The 18,236-nt window shown below is 56.8% G+C and overlaps 1 protein-coding gene across 2 annotated transcripts in view; it reads right to left on the minus strand.

Annotated features, from left to right (window-relative positions):
* KRT80 (keratin 80) overlaps positions 1–18,236 on the minus strand; it is a 21,743-nt gene that overhangs the window by 1,804 nt on the left and 1,703 nt on the right. For both annotated transcript variants that reach the window (XM_007452341.1, XM_007452342.1), the window contains exons 2-5: positions 12,758–12,966; positions 8,167–8,227; positions 7,812–7,907; positions 491–662 (exon numbers count right to left, since the gene is read on the minus strand). In XM_007452341.1, coding sequence (XP_007452403.1) covers positions 491–662; positions 7,812–7,907; positions 8,167–8,227; positions 12,758–12,966 — 538 coding nt within the window. The remainder of the gene's footprint in view (positions 1–490; positions 663–7,811; positions 7,908–8,166; positions 8,228–12,757; positions 12,967–18,236) is intronic.

The following is an 18,236-nucleotide window of genomic DNA, read 5'->3' on the forward strand; positions in this document are numbered from 1 at the left end:
TCCAGCTGGAGGCCGTGGAGGAGGCGGCAGTGAGGGGCCACTCAGTGTGTCCCCCCCCGGCACCCTGGCCCCTGGCCCCTTCTTCCTCACCCCGGCGCCACCTCCTCCTCTGTGGCCCACCACTGCCCCTCCTCGCCCCACCACGTCCGTCTCTGGATGGCCTCTCCTGGCTGCTCTAGACTGAGCCCCATGGGCCGTGCCCTGGCAATGCCACCTGGCCTGGCATTGCTGGCTGGCAGCACCATCGTGAGCCTCTGAAGAGTGCAGACTGTGGGCTTGCCCCTGTCCCCATCACCCCTGGGGCCGGGCACAGCGCTGGGCTCTCACATTCTCCTTCCTGCCTGTGAACTCACTGCTGTGGGCTCCGTCCCCACTGTGTTTCCCCATTCCCCTCTCCCAGAGTCTCAGCACGCAGAGCTGCAGGCGGCCTCAGCCATCGCTGCTGCAGCCCGTTCTGCCCTGGCTGCCTTTCCCCAGCCTGCTCGTGAGCTCCGAACCTGGCTCTGGGAGTACGCCTTGGCCTCTTCCAGGCTGCGAGCCATGACGGGGTCATACTGGGCCATCACCTCCTCCACGATGCCGCTCAGGTCAATGTGGCAGCGGCTGTCCATACCCACGGTCACCGACACATCCTTCACTTGGGCTGCCAGGTCCTTCAGCTCCTGGCCGGGCACAGACTTGGGGGCTCAGGGCTGGTAGGGGGGCACCAGACCCTCAGCCAGATATAGTCCCCATTGTGCATTCATCCCCCGGGGGCGAGGGGAGGGCGGGCTCCTCCCTGTCTCCCGGGAGAGATGCTCAGAGGATAGATGCCTCCCTGCCCCGCCTCCCCAGCTTGGACTCTTGGGAAGCAGCTGTCGGGCCTGCTCACCCACCTGTTGGTCTTCGTCTCTGCGAGGGCAGGGAGGGACCCTTGGCTCCAGAGGCCAAACCTACAAGCCTGAATGAACCCTCTTCAGTTTCCCCCGTCTACACCGTTGTCCACTCCCAGGGCAGACCACCTTCCTCCTCTCCTGGCAGGGGAGGAAGGGGCCCAGGACCTCTGGGCCTGAGGGAATTCCACCATTGGGCAGCTTGACCTCCCCTACCCCTGCCCTCCCAGGACGGGAACTCCCCGAGGGCCTGGATGAGGCATTTTCGCCTCCAGGCCTCCATATCTGGCAGGGGAATGTCTCTGTTGAATGCATGTTGGGATGGAAGCCCATGAATGATGAGGGCAGGAGTAGACCAGAGGCTGACAATCGAGCATCCCCACTCCCCTGCCAGCGGCCAAGGCAGAGGTGACTTCAGGGTCACCCTGGGGACTCAGTGCCCCTCCCCATCTAGCTGAGGGGCTTGCCCGGCCACGACAGGATTTAGCCTCAGCGCCTTCTCTTCTCTCGGTCCTCTGGGATCCTTCTTTCCCCCCTTCTCTGTCCTCTCCACCACCCGGAAAATGCTAATAGCCTTTGTTCTCAGAGACCCCGGAAGCGGTAAAACCTCCCATTTCCCTGGGGGCTCATGACAGACCAGGCTGTGTGTGTGCTAAGGGCTTTCCAGGCATCCTCACGTTTCCTCCTCACCACGTTGGCACGATTGTTAGCCCCAGATTACAGAGAGGAAGGAAACTGCAGCGCACAGAGTTGATGGAAACAGCTGTAAGCGCAGGGCTGGACTCCAGAGCCTTTGCTGCTCCTGCTAAGCTCACATAGTGGGGTAGACACAGGAGCCGAAGCCCCAGATCTGCTTTCTGTCATGCCCCGCAGCCTGGCAGCTTTCTGGCCTGAAGGTTCATGGGTGTTTAGAAAGGCGGGTGGGGACGGGTGTCTTTGTAGGGGCTGCAAGGTGTCACCTCCAGGGCCCTGGGCTGCTTTCCCTGGAGGTGCTGATCAGCAACCTGGGCCTGGGTGGGGCCCCTGTGGGAAGGAGTGAGTGGGCATAAGCAGAGTGCCCGTGGCCAGCATGTTACAGACAGAGTGAGGCAGGTGGCCGGGGAGCCTCGGAGAGGCAGGCAGGGGGGCCGGGCACCCTGGGAGGTGGGGCAGGGCTCAGCCCCGGGGGAGGGAGGGGGTGGGACAGGGACGGCATAGTTACTCCTGTCGGATCAAACTTTGCTTGATCAAACTTTGTTTGATTCAGGATCCAAACAAGGTCCATACACTCTCATTGGTCCATATGTCTCTAAGTCTCTCTTATTTTGTAGATACCATCTCCATCTCTCTCTGTCTGTTATTATTATTTTTTTCTTCTTCTTATTGAAAACACCGAGTTGCTTGCCCATAGTCTGAATTTTACTGATTGCCCTGCGTGTCGGTGTTTAACACGCTCCTCTGGCCCCTGCATTTCCTGAAAAGCGGCAGTTGGATCAGGAGGCCTGCTCAGATCCAGGTTTTGTTTTTGGCTCGTGACCGCATTCTGATCTTGGTTCTTGACTTTGGGCCCCCTCCTGACCCTCGTCTGTCTTTATGCTCAGCCAGGCTGTGGCTGAAGCTCTGGCTTCTGGACCTGCAGATGCTGCTACTCCTGACCTGCAGCTCGTATCCCTGTGGCTGTAGACCGCGGGGTCGGGCAGCTGCGAGGCCTGCAGAGGAAGGCCGCCCCTCCCCTGTCTGCTCGCTGCCCGACCCCGCCCACTAGCATCTCTGGTGATCAGGATTGCCTCCTGGAAAAGGCAGCTTGGGCAGTGGCAGCAGCCTGTCTCCATCCTGGAGCCAGCGGGACTCTGAGCTCAGTGGCCAGCTGCCCTTTAGGGGGTTCCCTGATGGAGGGTTTTGGCTGATCTGCAGATGGACTTAACAGAGATCTCAGAGCAGAGGCAGCAGGAGGCCCCAGCCCGTGCCAGAATAAGGTTGACGGTGCCTACGGATTCATGCCCCAACTCTGCTGCCTCGGGTCATCTCTGGAGACTGGCATCTCCCAAATGGAACGGGCATCCCGGCCGGAGCTCGGCTGTGAACAGTTTCAGAGATGTAGCTTGGAGCTCCCTCAGTCACCATGTTGTGTAGGTTGGTGGACTTGGGGCGTTTCAGACAAAGCTCTACAGGGACACTTCCAGCCCAGGCCTAGGGTAGCGTTTGCTGTGGACCAGGAAAAGGCTAGGGCGCTTCAGAACACAGGGCGCCACTGGGGCAAAAGGATGGGAGAAACACAGCTGATGGGGCAGCCTCAGATCCTTTCTGGAAAAAGGCAGCGTTAAGCATGAGCATGGTATACAGCAGTAGGAAGTGGAGGGTTTAGAGCATCTGCAGACCTGTTCAGACAGGCCGGCCCCTGCCGGGCTGCAGAGGGCATAACAATGCTGACTTGTGTGGTGTGGGAGTGCCACCATGGGATGTGTACCTTCAAGTTGGCAAGAATTAAGCCAAGGTACAGTTCAGAGCTTCACTTAGGAGCCAGAGTCTGAGGAGGCTGCCATGCGTATGACCACTCTCGTTGTGGCCCCCCAGGTCCGGGAGGATGGTGACTCTGAGGGGGTACCAGTACTGCTTGGTAAAATGTAGTGTTTAATGGCACTGGGGGACTTCCCCAGCGGTCCAGTGGTTAAGACTCCACGCTTCCACTGCAGGGGGCACGGTTTCGGTCCCTGGTTGGGGAACTAAGATCCTGCGTGCCGCGTGGTATGGCCAAAAGAAAAGGGAACTGAGCTCTGAGTACCACCACATCTTATTACCTGGGCAACCCTGGCCAAGTCTGTAAACTTAGCCGAGTCTCAGTTTTCTCATTTGAAAAATGTGTATAATTATGGAACTGAACACAGCTAACATTTAACAAATACCATGTGCCAGACACTGTTCTAAGTGTTTTAGGATATATTAGCAAAATAAATCCTCACAACAGGCCAGTGAGCTAGGTGCTATTGTTCTCCCCATTTTACAAATGGGGAAATTGAGGCATAGAGAAATAAAGGAACCTGCTCAAGTTCACATAGTCACCAAGCCAGGATTCAAATCCAAGCTGCTCTAAAGTTCATGCTTTCTTAATCATTATCCCTACTTTATAGGGTTATTGGGAAGAGTAAATGAGATTACATCTGGAAAGCACTCAGCCTGGTGCCTGGAATGTAGTAGGTGCTCAATAAGCAACAGCTAAGGAAACTATTGTTGTGATTGGTAACGGTGATGGAGCCGGGAGGAGGTGTCCAGGGCCTGGAGCAACCTCCCGAGGCACCACGAAGGCAGGTGCCAAAGCAGCTTAGTCATGCCAGGTCCTCTTTGCAGGCATCAGCATCCTAGGAGGTGTGCCTGGCTGCAGGGGGTTGTCAGTGGATTCCGTAGCTAATCTCCCTGGAACCAGAGTGTATGGGTGGGGCAGGTGGCATTCTGGCTGGATGCAGCCAGGCCCCAGTGCACTTGGGAGCTGGGGTGTACCCTGGAGGCTGAGGGGACATGAGGGCCCCAGGGTCCTCTCACAGCCTGTATTCCCGGAGGCGAGGGGTAAGGGGGTTGCCTGGGAGGCTGCAGTGTGTAGATGAGGCCCCGAGCAGCCTATGGCCATTGGCTTCTGGGAAAGGCCTTCCACAACTTATCCTGGGTGCGTGTGTGTGTGGTGTGTGTGTGTTTTGGGGAGAGGGGAGGGCTCTTTCCTGGGGCCCTGGGGTGGGCCTATATAGCCGTGCTTTTCTGGTGTCTGCTCCAAAGTTGAAACCAGAGAGTCTGGCCTCACCTGGAGCTAGTCACATCCCGCCATGTTTTCCTTCTACCTGAGCTGGCCATGGCTGGCACCTGCCTGTGCTTGGACCTGCTCTGTCTGATGCGGTAGCCACTAGCTCTCTGTGGTCACGAGCACTTGAAATGTGGCCAGTCAGAACTGAGATGAGCTGGAGGTGTAAAATACAGACCAGGTTTTGAAGATTTAGAATGGGAAAAAGAATGTGAAATAGCCCATTCACTTTTTATATGGATTACACGTTGAATAATCATATTTGGGATGTATCGGGCTAAATAGAATACATTAAAATTATTTTTTCCCATTTCTTTGCTTTTTAAAACAATGTGGCTACTAGAAAACTTACAATTACCTATGTGGCTTGCATTATATTTCTACTAGGCAGTGCCAGCTTAGAGACCCGTCAGTGTGGGGAATCTTTTTAGCAATGGGTCAGCGTTGCCTTCTCAGCCTACAGAGGTGTGTGGAGAGAATCTCAAACCTCACGGCCCGATGTCAACCTGCCACCTCACTGCCTCCCAAAGCAATAATAACTGCTGTTATTATATATATTACATATAACATGTAATAATAAAAAATATATTATTTCATATATTATAAATATATTAAATATATTATGTTATAAAATAATATATAATATGATAGTATTTATCATATAATATAAATAATAATAAATGCACTTCTGCGTTCACTGTGGCCCTTTCTCCACAGCAGTCCTCCAGCAGCACAAGCCATACCTTTACCCCGTCTGTAGCACCCACGCTGGTCCCTACCAAGGGCTGCTCATCATGCTTAGAATAAGGGCCACATCCCATCCTGGGCCCCAGACCCTGCATGAGCTGGCCCTTGCCCACTCTGCCTTGGCCACAGCTGCTGCTTTCTCTCCCTCCCAGGATCAAATCATTCCTGCCTCAGGTGCTTCACACAGCTCTTCCTTTGGCAGAAGCCACCTCAAGTCTCTGCTGAGCTGGATCTTCCTGGTTTGGGCCTCCACACGCTTGGGCCTCCTCTGAGATGCACCCCCGTCAACACTCGGACTCAGGGGCGGAAGCTTCGCTGCCCTCTTGCAGTAAGGCATCACCCTGTTTCTTTGCATACCAGCAACTTTTCACCCTCCAAAATGATCTTGTCCATATAGGTGCTTATTAGCCTGTCCCCTCTTAGCTAAGTTGTGCCCTCCTGAGAGCAGGAAACTTGCCCGCCTGGCTCACTGCTGTGATATCAGTGCCTGGCACCTAGCAGGCAAGCCATAAACATTTGTTCAGTGAATGAACGGATTTATCCCATCGCAGTCCGTTGAACCTGCTACTATCACTCTCCCTATTTTAGAGATGAGGAAAGTGAGGCACAGAGGGGAGAAATAACTTGCTCTGAGTCACAGAAATGGTAAAAAAAAAAAAAAAGAAAAAAAAAAGTAGAGTCAGGATTGGGGCCCAAGGGCTGCCAAGTCCGAATGGAGTCCACAGCCTGGCTATTGGGGCGGGGGCCCAGAGGTTTGGCGTGTGTGCCTCCAGCAATGCTCAGATAGATGGCTGGCTATGCCTGACCTTCCTCAGCTATGTCTCTGCCCCTGTAGGGCCTCCACCTGGCCCTGGGCTCGCGGAGGTGTGGGCTCGCAGGACGGACCAGAGGCTGAAACGTTGGTCCTGCTGACGTCTGCTGGGGCGGTAGCAGGCCTGGTGAGTGTGGGCAGCGGAAACCCTCACCCGCTCCCCACGCCACTCAGTGGGCATTGGAGCGGTCTGCCTGCGAGGGCTGCCTCTCCGCTGTTGGCGAGGGTTGGGGTGTTCTCTCAGTTCTGCCACCTCCCATGGCTGCAGGCAGGTCTCAGGCCCATGGAAGCCCCTCTGGGGGCTGAGCCGCTGGAGAGTAGTGAGGGCCAGTCTCCATCTCCACAGGGCAAGGCCCTGAAGCCATGGTCAGCAGCCCTAGGGCCATTTTAGCAGACCTTTCTTTTTTTTTTTTGCGTTACGCGGGCCTCTCACTGCCGTGGCCTCTCCAGTTGCGGAGCACAGGCTCCGGACGCGCAGGCTCAGCGGCCATGGCTCACGGGCCCAGCCGCTCCGCGGCATGTGGGATCTTCCCGGACCGGGGCACGAACCCGTGTCCCCTGCATCGGCAGGCAGACTCTCAACCACTGCGCCACCAGGGAAGCCCCTAGCAGACCTTTCTGATTGCGGTGGTGACTTTGACCCCTGCTCTGCCCTGGGCTGCGTTGCCATAGCTTGGCGCCAGCGGTTTGCGGCGCACAGGCTGCTGCGCCCTGTCATCCCCAGCGAGGGTCCTGCCTGCTTGTAGATGAACTGAAGCATCGACCCATCAGCCTCCTCACCCCTGAGACGGGGGATGTAGAGAGGAGAACACACGTCCCAAAGGATGCCCGGGAGGCAGAGTGGCGCCGAGGGGTGGAGTCCAGTGGCAGGGCTCATCTGCTGGCGGCACTGGCAGTGGGACAGGCCTTGCTGGGCCGCTGTTCCCCCAGGCTCAGCTGAGGACATATAAGAATGTGTCTGGAGGCTCCTCTGTCTACATTTACTGGGTCTTTTTGTTTGGCTGTACCACGCAGCATGTGGGATCTTAGTTCCCGAGGGATCGAACCCATGCCCCCTGCAATGGAAGTGCAGAGTCTTAACCACTGGACTGCCAGGTAAGTTCCTACTGCGCCATTTTTGTCTGGCAGAAGCTAGTGTTGTCTGGGAACTAGAGAATCTGACTGTAGGTCTTCCCTGCCTGACCCCAAAATGGTGGAGGGTGCAGTGAAGGTCTATCAGAGCTAGAACTGTGGGTGTCTGCAATTTAGGCTATGGGGATGAGAGAGAGGTTAGTTCAATTAGAACGGTTGTTCAAGGCCTCCTGGTTCCCTGCTCTGAGGCCACCTCCTGACCCTTGATGTACCTGGTCCCCTGCATGTCCTCAGTGCTCCAGCACATGTGAAAGCAGGGCTCTCCCTGAGAGAGGCTTTGTGGGGACCTGCCACACTCCATGAAATGAGTGACGAGGGGACACGTTGGATTATTGACAGCAGCGTGCAAGGGGTTTAGGAAACTGTTACATCTGTGGCTGCCAACAGTGAGTGCCTGCTGAAGTTTCCACGACCCACTGGACACCTTTGCCTCCCCTGCATCCCTTACCCACGGCTCAGCGGGACACTGGCCCCATCTTCTCACCTGCTCGTAGATGCTTTTCATCAGTACCACAAAGTTCTTCAGGCCTTTTAACTTGGTCTCTAGTCCTGTCCGTCGAAGACACTCTGCATCCAGGTCCTGGGGGTGGGAGCAGCAGTGAACTATGGGAGAGGGAATGGAGGGGTCCCAGGGCAGGGGTGGGGTAGGGGGGACTTTGCTTCCTGGGTGAGATGGGGGTGATTCCCAGAGGAGACCTGGCTCAGAAGGAGCAGGGTGGGGACAGGTTCATGTCTCTCTGCCTGTGGTCCTGGGACTCAGCCTCTGGGGGCTTTGCTTGGGGATCCTGAGTAAAAGAGGGCAGAGTGTCCATGTGGAAGGAGCCCCCGGGTCAGGCTACCTTCTTCAGCTGCGCAAAGGTGAACTCCATGTCCGTGCGCTTGGAGATCTCGTCCTCATACCTGGGAGGTGGGGAGGGAGGGAAGGGGGAGGCAGGGAGAGACAGAGAGAGAGAGAGAGGGGCTGCTCAGCTGGATGTGGCGGGACTTGGTGAGGGTTTGTTTAACCCTCCTTGGGTGGGGCTCAGGGCCTCTGTGGTCCCACTTGGTGCCTTGTGCCAGTTAGGAAAACGTGGTCCCTTCTTCAGGTGGATGAAGCCCCTCTCCTCTACGGTACCCTGGCTCTGGGGCAGCAGGCAGCCCGCTTCCCAGGCTCACTCCTTCTTGATGAGCAGCCATTCCTCTCCCAGTGACATCTGCCCCTTTCCTGGCTGTGCTTCACATTCACCTCCTCCAGGAAACCCCTCCTGATCGTGCGGCCCTTTCACCCTGACGTTTTGTTCCCTCATCGTTTTCCCATCTCCTCCCCGGAGAGTCTCAGTTTCAAACAAGCTGTCTTTGGTTGAGCCTGCTCTGAGCATCTTCCTCGCACGTTATCCTCTCCTAACTCTACCTGTCCCTGCAGCCCCACCCTTATCCCCACTGCTTTGCTAGACAGCAGGACACCATGCCATCTTCCCCGCAGAGGGAGGACAGGAAGGGCATGGACTTTGCAGTCAGATGGGCCCCCGGTGTGTTTGGGGGCAGGTAACTCCACCCCCTCGCTTGTCTTTCGTGGTATGCACGTGCGCATGTGCATGGGTGCATGCGTGTGTGCATGGGGACTGAAGTCCACCAGCATTCCACAAAGGTGGGTTCCCTCTCTCCTCAGATGTGCCTCTTCCTTACTCGAGTCCACCTCGTATTCAGAACAAGGACGCTGTTGGACGGGGAGACAGGTTCCCTGGATCCCTGCCCTTACTTTCTTGGCCCCCGGGGTTGGTGTCGGCCAGCTGCACGCTTCCCACCTGCAGCCCTGCCTGCCCCAGAGGATGTGGGGATTCTGTGGCTTTCTGTCTTCTCCCCTCCTCTCCAGGGAATGCCTGAATCACTGGCAGCTCTAATTACAGCCACCCGCCTGCCCCAGTCCCTGACCTCACAGATGGGGCAGCGTCACCCATCGCCCACATCAACTAGCTGGACCTGCCACCCCCTAGGCCTTCTTTTCCCCCAGCCTCCCTGAGGAACTCAGGGGAGCAGGCCCCAGGGAGTGAGAGCCCATGGGGCACTTGGGTCTCTGGAACTCAGTGTGCTGAGGGCCTGCACTCTCCCCGGTCACTACGTCGGCTTCCGAGAGTTTGGAGGGACTCTGAGAGTACGGGTCATGGGGGCAGGGTGGTGGCGAGGGCCAGGGAGACTGGTCTGCAATCTGGGGCCTGCCAGGGCAAACAAAATGCCCAAGAAGCTTTACTTGCACCCCCTCCTGTGACCCTCAGAGCTGCCAGCCAGGGATGTCCTGTTGGTCCCATTTCACAGATGAGGAAATCGAGACACAGAGAGGGGCTTGGAGGCTCGTGCAGTGTGCTGGTTAAGGATGGGGCTCCAGAGCCAGACTATTTGGGTTCAATTCCTCACTGTCTTGCTAACTAGCTGTGTGACCTTGGATAGGCTGCTTCTGTTTGCCTTTGTCATGATAATGTTGATGTGGCGAGTATTAAATAAGTTAATACATAAAGTGTTTACAACGGTACGTGGCACCCACTAAAGCTACTGCTGTCATTATTACCCAAGCTCCCTGCTCTCCAACACCAGGCCCCGGCCCTCAGCCCCTCTGTCTCAGCATTTCCAGAAAGAAGCCACGGGAACCCTCGTTGCAGGCGAGGGAGGGGCAGTTCTCTGCACATCCTTCACAAATCTGACTTGAAGAGGCTTCCCTCTGGAATCTGGGGGCCTCCTGAATTGGGGACAGGGGTCTGGGGAGCCCCAAGCTGGGGAGCTCCCATTGACTGGCCTTCCCCATGCACGCCCTGTGTCCAGCCTCTCCCCTCCCCCGCCCCGGCCTTCTCTGGATAGCAGAGTTCTGCCAGCCTGGGTGCAGGACCTTGGGGAGAACTGTCCAGTGGGGAGCCCTCCGAGGTGCCAAACCTCCTTTTTACCCCTCACTGCCCTTCCCAGCCTTCTGTGCAGCCTTCCAGCCCCCTTCTCGTTGACTCCACTGCATTTCAATTCCAGTTCACCCCCTCAAACAGATGCTGTTGTGCAGCAGACAGCTTACACAATCGTATGCGACATTCCTAAGTCACTTGCTGTGTGGGCTTGGGCAAGTTGCTTCCCCTTGCTGGGCCTCTGCTTCATCCTTAGTAAACAGAGGGGTTAGCTAGCTGATCCTTGGGGTCCCTGCTACATCAAAGCTTTTGGAAATCTCCATTCCTATAGACGCTTATGTGATGCCATGTCCCCCCATTCACCACCAATCCCTTGCCAGTCTGTCAGCCACCGGCTCCCCATACCGTTCTTAGCCCTTTTCAGCTCGTCACACCCATACCTCCCCCCACCAAACTTGTTTATTTCTAGGAGTGAAGCTGATCTCATCGGCCTTGCAGACTCAAGGCACACCCCTCCCTGTCAGGGCTTGGTCTGGCGCCTCCTGGCTCCTGGGGGCCCCAGGCTTTGCACAGCCAGGCTTCAGTTTCTATGGCTCTGGCCCGCAGACCCAGCAACCCTCCAGCCTTACCTCCCCCAACTCAGGCGTGTTCCCTACCCAGAGAGGGGAAGAGAGGCCCTGAGCCTAAATAGTAAAATCAGGCAGCAGATGCAAACCAGGCAGCAGGCCAACTGAGGGGGGCTGAGCCAGATTAAGACAACAAGTAGTGTTTGTACAGAATTTCCAGTTACAAAGTGCCTCTGTGGATGTGATCTGGCTGCTCTCACGGGAGCAGCTTCACCCGGGAACTTGGGAGGTGAGGGATGGGACTTAGTACGCATGGCTACGTGACTGAGGACAAGCCCCCGCCCTCTCTGGGCCTCTGTTTCCTTCCCCATAAAAGGAGGATCCAAGCTGCCATCCAGCTCTGCCATTCTCTGCTCCTTTGAGGGCCAAAGACCTGCTAGGTATCAACGAAATGAGTCGTGGGCTCTGGTGCACCAATATGATTTGCCTCGTCGCCGTCAGAATGGGCAATCAGATTCCCTGTGTGTTTCCCTAGGACCTGGGAGGGCAGGGCTCCGGGGCAAGGTGGCCCCCGGGTCAGAAAGGGGCCCAGCCTCGAGGACCAGCCCAGGCCAGGGCTGCAGATCATGCCAGTTGGTTGAGAAGTTCCAGCCAGATCCACAGATGAGGAAACTGAGGTCCCCAGAGAGGGGAGAGCTCTCTGTGTGACCCTCCCCTCTGAATGTGGTCTGAGCAAGGGAGGCCATGTGGAGAGGCGGTGGGCAAAAGCTGAGCCAGGTCCCTGGACTCCTGACAGGCTGCCTCCACCCTCTGACTCTGGAGGCTTTGGGCCTCTCCTCAGATCACTGGCCTGGGGTCTGGCCCAAGCCCTGCCGGAGGAGGGTACAGGCTCAACCACACCCTGTCCTCCCCTCACCCTGGCCGGGAGCCTCCTTGCAAGGAGACCGGCCTCTCTGCTCTGCCCAGCCTCCTTGCCCTTGAAGCCGTGGCTGTCGTCTGGTCAGAAAGGGTCACCTCTCCTCTGAGCGACCAGGGTAACTGGTCTGCCTTTCTAGACTGGCTGAGTCAGCTCAGCAAGCCCCAGTCAAGGACTGCTGTGTGCTGGGCGCTCAGCCTTTTAGGGGTCAGAAAAGTGGCCGTTTATCAGCCCCAGGCATCACGCTGAACTCTCAGCTTCCTCCTCACACCAGCCTTGGCTTGGCATCAACCATCACCGTTCCCCCTCCACACGGGAGGAGACTGGGGTTCACGTGTGAGGCAACTTGCCCGAGGTCACAGAGCTAATGAGGGGTGTGGGCAGGGAGTAACCCCCTTCCACAGGACACAGTCATGCCCAAGCCTGGGCACTTAACCACTGGGCCGTACTGCTTGCCAGCTGCTTGTTCCCCTGTCTGTGTGTCCCACTAGGTTATAAAAGCATACTGCAGGCTGGGGCTGTTTTCCTCATCTCTCTCTAGATCCCAAGTCCACCACTGAGGTCAGGCACGCATTACCTCTAGGGGATTGTTTCCTTGTGCAAACAAACCCCATCATTTCCGCTCCCTGCCTGCACCCGGCCCCTTCTCTTGCCAGTCCAAGAGAGGTCAAAATCCCAGGCTACATTCAAAGCAGGAGCCCATCTGTTGCTCTAGCTAGTGACACAACTTCCCATTGCCAGAGGGTCGTGTGGCCGAGAGCCAGTGTGTTTATGGGCACAATGGGGATGCGAGCTGTGACAGTGCCCAGGGGCCAGCAAGCACAGGGCTTGGCTGTCAGCCAGCATGAGACTGGCTTCGTCGTAAGGGTCACTATTTGGGGGGGTCACTGTAGCTTCACTGTCATATCCTCCCAGTATTTAGAGTACCGCTAGCACATTGCAGGTCTTCAATAAGTAAGTGTGGACTAAAGAATTGTTTTCTAAAGAAGTTTCCTCTTTTTCTGGCCTGGGCTCCCAGACCTTGCGCCTGAGCGCAGGTTGGTCCCCAGCCTCAGTCCCGGCCCACATGCCCATAGGGCGCCCCTACCTGATCTGAAACGCCTTCACCGTCTCAAGCTCCTGCAGCAGTTTGGTCTCAAGCTGGCCCCGCTCCTGGTTCACTTTGTGCAGTTTCTCCCGCAGTCGGCCCTGGTACTCCTCGTAGAGGTGTCCAAGGTCAAAGGCTGCCAAGTCCCGGCTCTGCAGGAAGCGCCATCGGGTTTCCAGCAGCTGGTTGCGATGCTCCAGGGCTCGCACCTGGGAGAGCGGAAGGGCTGCCGTGAGAGGACCAGGTGCGGCCCAGCCAGCTCACGCCCCTTCCGGGGGCCTCCATGCGAAGTGGCAGCTCATATGCTCGGAGCACACCCACCCGGGGCCCCTCACTCAGAGCCTTCAGGTGGCATCTCCAATTCCTGATTGTTCAAACTGCAGATGATGAGGTAAGGATGGAATCTGAGAATCCCAGGGAGGTGGAGACAATTGGCCAAGGTTTCCTACGGGAGGGGTAGGGCCAAGGAGATGAGGGAAGGGGGACTAAGCTGTGAACGTGCCCACATGTGACAGGCTCTCCAGGCCTGCCTGGGGCTTGGGTGGGAGACCCCAGGGAATGTGGGGTGTCAGAGGCCTGTCTGCCGCCCACCTCGGCAAGCCTGGTCTCATCTTGCCTTGGAAACTCAGCAGGGTAGGGCCTGGTTAGTTCTTTTTTTTTTTTTTTTTAACATCTTTATTGGGGTATAATTGCTTTACAATGGTGTGTTAGTTTCTGCTTTATAACAAAGTGAATCAGTTATACATATACATATGTTCCCATGTCTCTTCTCTCTTGCATCTTCCTCCCTCCCACCCTCCTTATCCACCCCCCTCCAGGTGGGCACAAAGCACGGAGCTGATATCCCTGTGCTATGCGGCTGCTTCCCTCTAATCTTTATTGGGTATAATTGCTTTACAATGGTGTGTTAGTTTCTGCTTTATAACAAAGTGAATCAGTTATACATATACATATGTTCCCATGTCTCTTCTCTCTTGCATCTTCCTCCCTCCCACCCTCCTTATCCACCCCCCTCCAGGTGGGCACAAAGCACGGAGCTGATATCCCTGTGCTATGCGGCTGCTTCCCTCTAGCTATCTACCTTACGTTTAGGGAAATGCAAATCAAAACTACAATGAGATATCATCTCACACCAGTCAGAATGGCCATCATCAAAAAATCTAGAAACAATAAATGCTGGAGAGGGTGTGGAGTAAAGGGAACCCTCTGGCACCGTTTGTGGGAATGTAAATTGATACAGCCACTGTGGAGAACAGTATGGAGGTTCCTTCCTTAAAAAAGTAAAACCAGAACTACCATATGACCCAGCAATCCCACTACTGGGCACATACCCTGAGAAAACCATAATTCAAAAAGAGTCATGTACCAAAATGTTCATTGCAGCTCTATTTACAATAGCCCGGAGATGGAAACAACCTAAGTGCCCATCACTGGTTAGTTCTTAAATGCTAATCCTCCGGACAACCCTGGACTTGTAGCCCCTCCAAGCCTCAGTTTCCCCAGCTAGAAGTCAGGGATGATGTCACCTGCCCTGCCCACCTGCAGAGAGAAGAACCCGGGGATGTGCTTTGGAGCAGCAAATAGCAAACTCTGCTCTGGCTCCCACTGTGCACCGGGCCTTGTTCTACTTGCTGGACATCTTTAACGCATTAAATCCCCAAACAACCCGACGGGGTGGGTATTATTTTCAGCTGCACTTTACAGACAACGAAACAGGGTACAGGGAGGTGAAATAGCTCGCCCAAGGTCACACAATTAGCAAGTGGCAGGGCCAGGTGCGGAATCCAGGCAGTTGGGGTTTAGAATGTTTGAACCGCTGCAGCATAGGCCTCCGGTCGGCTGCAAGGTCTCTGCAGGCCCTGGGACCCAGCTGCCCTTGCTGGGCTGGCTTCTGCCTCTGGTTAGGGCCGGTCTTACCTTGAGAACAGAGACTGGGAGGGCTCTGGGCCCAGGGCTCCTTTCAAACTCTGCGTCCTCTCCACGCTCTCCTGCTCGGGCTTCTGCAGGGGCTCCTGCAGCTCCCACCCCAGCCACCGGCAGATTGGCAGGGTCCCTCCTGAGTCCTCTCCGTCCCTCCACCCAGTTCAGCCCAGCGCAGCCTGGGGGCTCCCACCCGCCCTGTCCTCCCCAGGCCCGGCCTTTCTCGGGCACTCACTCTCCTTCCCACCATCCCAGCCCCCCCCCAACGTGCTCCCAGCCCCCTGCCCTCTTCCCTCCAGTGTTCCGGCCCTCGGTTTATCTGCTCCTCGTTTGTCCTGATCTCCCACTCTCCCTATCAGACTGAGAGCCATCTGCTTGCCTCTTGGGGTCCCTGGCCCATCAGAGCCCGGGATGCGGGTCAGCCACCGAGGCACGACGGGTGGCTGGGCCTAGGCTCCTGGACAGTGCAGGCTGCCGTTGTCGTGAGGATGTTGTGACAACGAGCCTGGTGAGGTTCCCTATGACCACAGGCAAGTAGCTGGACCTCCGCCCGTCCACGGCTGGCATCAGCTCCCAGAATCACATCCTGAAAGAGCCAGAACCACAGCCAGGAGCCTTTTGGATCAGCTGGTCTATACCCTTCATATACAAAGGAGGAGATAGGGGCCCAGGGCCGTCAAGTCACTTGTCCAGGGTGTCCACAGCAACTCGGCGGCCAAGCTGCACACACAGGCCCATCTGATGGCAGCTGCCTGCTCTGGACATTCGTGGTCCTGTTCCTCCTGAATTCGGGTGCCAGGTGGGCTCGCCTCTCTTTCTGTCCTGCCCACGTTCCCGGGTTTCCCTGAGATACTCTGCTGCTCTGGGGAAGGCCCCACTGACCCTCGCAGCAGGCAACACCAGCGGGAACACTGGACAATGGCATTTGTGGGCTGTCATTCCCCTCCTTAACTCCCTCCGGTACCGGTAAATTCTGCTTGAAGCTGACTTTAAGCCTACAGTTTGATGTCATCGCCATCAAACAGGTTCAGTAGGGATGCAGTCAAGAGAGTGTCTGCCCTACTTGTGTGTGTGAGGGATTGCTGGGTGGGGGTGAGGGCAGGTTTCTGCTCACTCCACCTTCCCTGTGTTTTGACAAGTAAGAGCCCCATGTTTATACTGGGGGTGGGGTGAGAGGAGAGATGTGAGGCTCCTTCCTCCACCCATAAGCAACCAAAAACCCTTTAGACCAGGAAGTCCTTCCCTTAGTCTAACCTCGATCCCCTATGCTTTAGTACTTGCCTGCTGGGAGATGGTGTGCAGTTGGCCAGCCAGTCCAAGGGCACTTTTGCCTCTGGGGGATCCAGGGAAGCCCCCTCCCCCTGCTGCCCTTGGGGGAGTTGCTTGTTGTCTCAGTGGGTGGGGATGGAAACTCATCCCCCACCCAGAACCTTCCCCGAAGAAGGGCTCCTCCCTCTCTCGGAACAAAGGCCTTGGGAGGGCAGGAAACCCTGGCACCCTGTGAGGTGCCCGGTTAACTGCTTCCAACCTGTCAAGGCTGCCGAGCACTCCCCTCTCATTCCCCTTCCTCCCCGTCCTGGCTGACCCCTGCCCTTAGATCGCAGGCGGCAGCTCTAGGAGGAGCCTCAGAGAGCAAGCCCCTGGTCTTCCTGCTTCCCATTTTACAGATGAAGGAACAGGCTCAGAAGCACAGAACTCACTGTGACCCAACTCCAGGGTCCCGGGGCGCCCTGCTGAAAAGCAGGCCCAGATGAGGGTGGGGAGAGATGTGCTTTTTGTGGACGGAGCTGAGCAGCCTGGGCTGGGCTGGGGCCCCCCCTCTGAGGAGGGGGCGCTGACCGCCTGGGAGGCTTCACGTCCTCAGCCCATGGCCCACAGTCCTGGCGCGTGAGCGTTTGGAGCGATGCCTCTGGGGCTTGCAGGTCCTATTCCTCAGGTGGGGGTGGTGTCACATCCTCTGCCTCCAGCCAGAACTTGGCTTTGCCTAAGGAGCCTCAGGGTCTCTTTGTCAGGAAGGGCTGTGCAGGTGCCTGATGGTTCTGGTGACTTCCAGAGGCCACACAGACCAAGGGAAGACACTGTGCCCGACTCTCTGTCCCCAGGCATTTTACCACCCCTCTGGGATTCCCCCTCTATAGCCTCCTTGGGCGCCGCTGGCAGAGTCCTCCCTCTTGTCCCACCTCCATCCCCTCTGGTGTCTGCGTGTGAAGGTGAGAGGGCCCAGCCAGCAGCCTCTGCTGGATGTTGGCATTGCCCTCGCCCTTCCTCTCTCGGCCTCCCCTCCTTCATGGCTGCAGCTGTACCAGTGCCTCCACTGGCGTGAGCTCAGGGCTACCCTCAGAGCAGGAGCAGAGCAGGGAAGTGGAGTCTGAAGCACAGAGAGGGTAAGTGCCTTGCCCAAGGAAACACAGCCTGCAAGTGGAAGAGATAGCATTGCTCCAGGGCCCCTCGGTGGACTCCTGCGGGCCTCCCCGCCGACCCTCTCCCTCTTCCTCCTCTTCCTCAGTGCTCTCTGATTTCTCTCGGTGCCTCAGAGGGCCCAGGAGGGGATGTGGAGCTGAAGGGTGGCCCTGCCTGTCTCTTATCTTTGCCTAGAGCCCACCCCTCTGGTGGTGGCGTCTCACGCCCCGGCTCATGCATCTCTATCCAGCCCCATGCTGCACGCCTTGCCTACCCACGAAGCTCCCCCACCCCTCCCTCCATCAGGGCCCTTCCCTCCCTCTTACCAGGCTCCCACCTGCCTGGAAGGGACTAAATGGGTTCAGGAGTTCCCTGGGCGGGGCCCATTTATGGTATTTTTAATATAACAAACAGAATGCACCTGGTACCTGGTAAGGGCTTTATAAATGCTTTTCAAAAATGATCCCGTTTGACAAGCCCATTACACAGATGTGTACTGAGGCACAGAGAGGTTAAATAAATTGCCTGAGATTACGCAGCCGGTCAGAGGTGAAGCCAGGATTCAAACCCAGCAACGCGACTCCAGGTTTCACATTCTTAACCTCTGCTTGCTTCCACTTGGGCCCTCATGGTCCTTACAAGGAGGGATTTGAGCAAATAACAGACCTTCTCCATAGAGTTGGTGGTCAGCTGGGACCCCTTGGGCAGAGCCCCAGCGATCAGCTTCCCCAAGGGGCTGGCACCCCGGCTGCCTGCGTCCCACCCTGAAGAGCACCCTCCTCAAGGCCAAGGCCTGAACTGCGGATTGGGAAGCTCCAGTTCTTCTGAAGATCTTAGAGGGCATCGCCCTGGCCCTGGGAGCAGAACCCAAACCCCTCGGGCCCCTCCCTGTGCCTACACACCCCTCCTGTCCCCATGGCGGAGAGGCACAGGGTGACATCAGCCCTGGCGTCCAGGGAGAAAGCCACCCATCCGCGCCGAATTACATAGCTCATAAAACATTCCTTTTAAGGGATTAAGCTGTATTTGGAAAGGAGGTGGCCCTGCAGGGACCTGCCTTCCCAGGGCAGCGGGCTCTTCTCCTAGGCTCTGGTTGTCCTCCACTTGTCACTTCCCCTCCACACCCCTACCCCAGGCACCCCAGGTGTGGGTGCCGGGA

Source organism: Lipotes vexillifer, unplaced genomic scaffold (assembly GCF_000442215.2).
Source record: "Lipotes vexillifer unplaced genomic scaffold, Lipotes_vexillifer_v1.1 scaffold422, whole genome shotgun sequence".
NCBI classification, from domain to species: domain Eukaryota; kingdom Metazoa; phylum Chordata; class Mammalia; order Artiodactyla; family Lipotidae; genus Lipotes; species Lipotes vexillifer.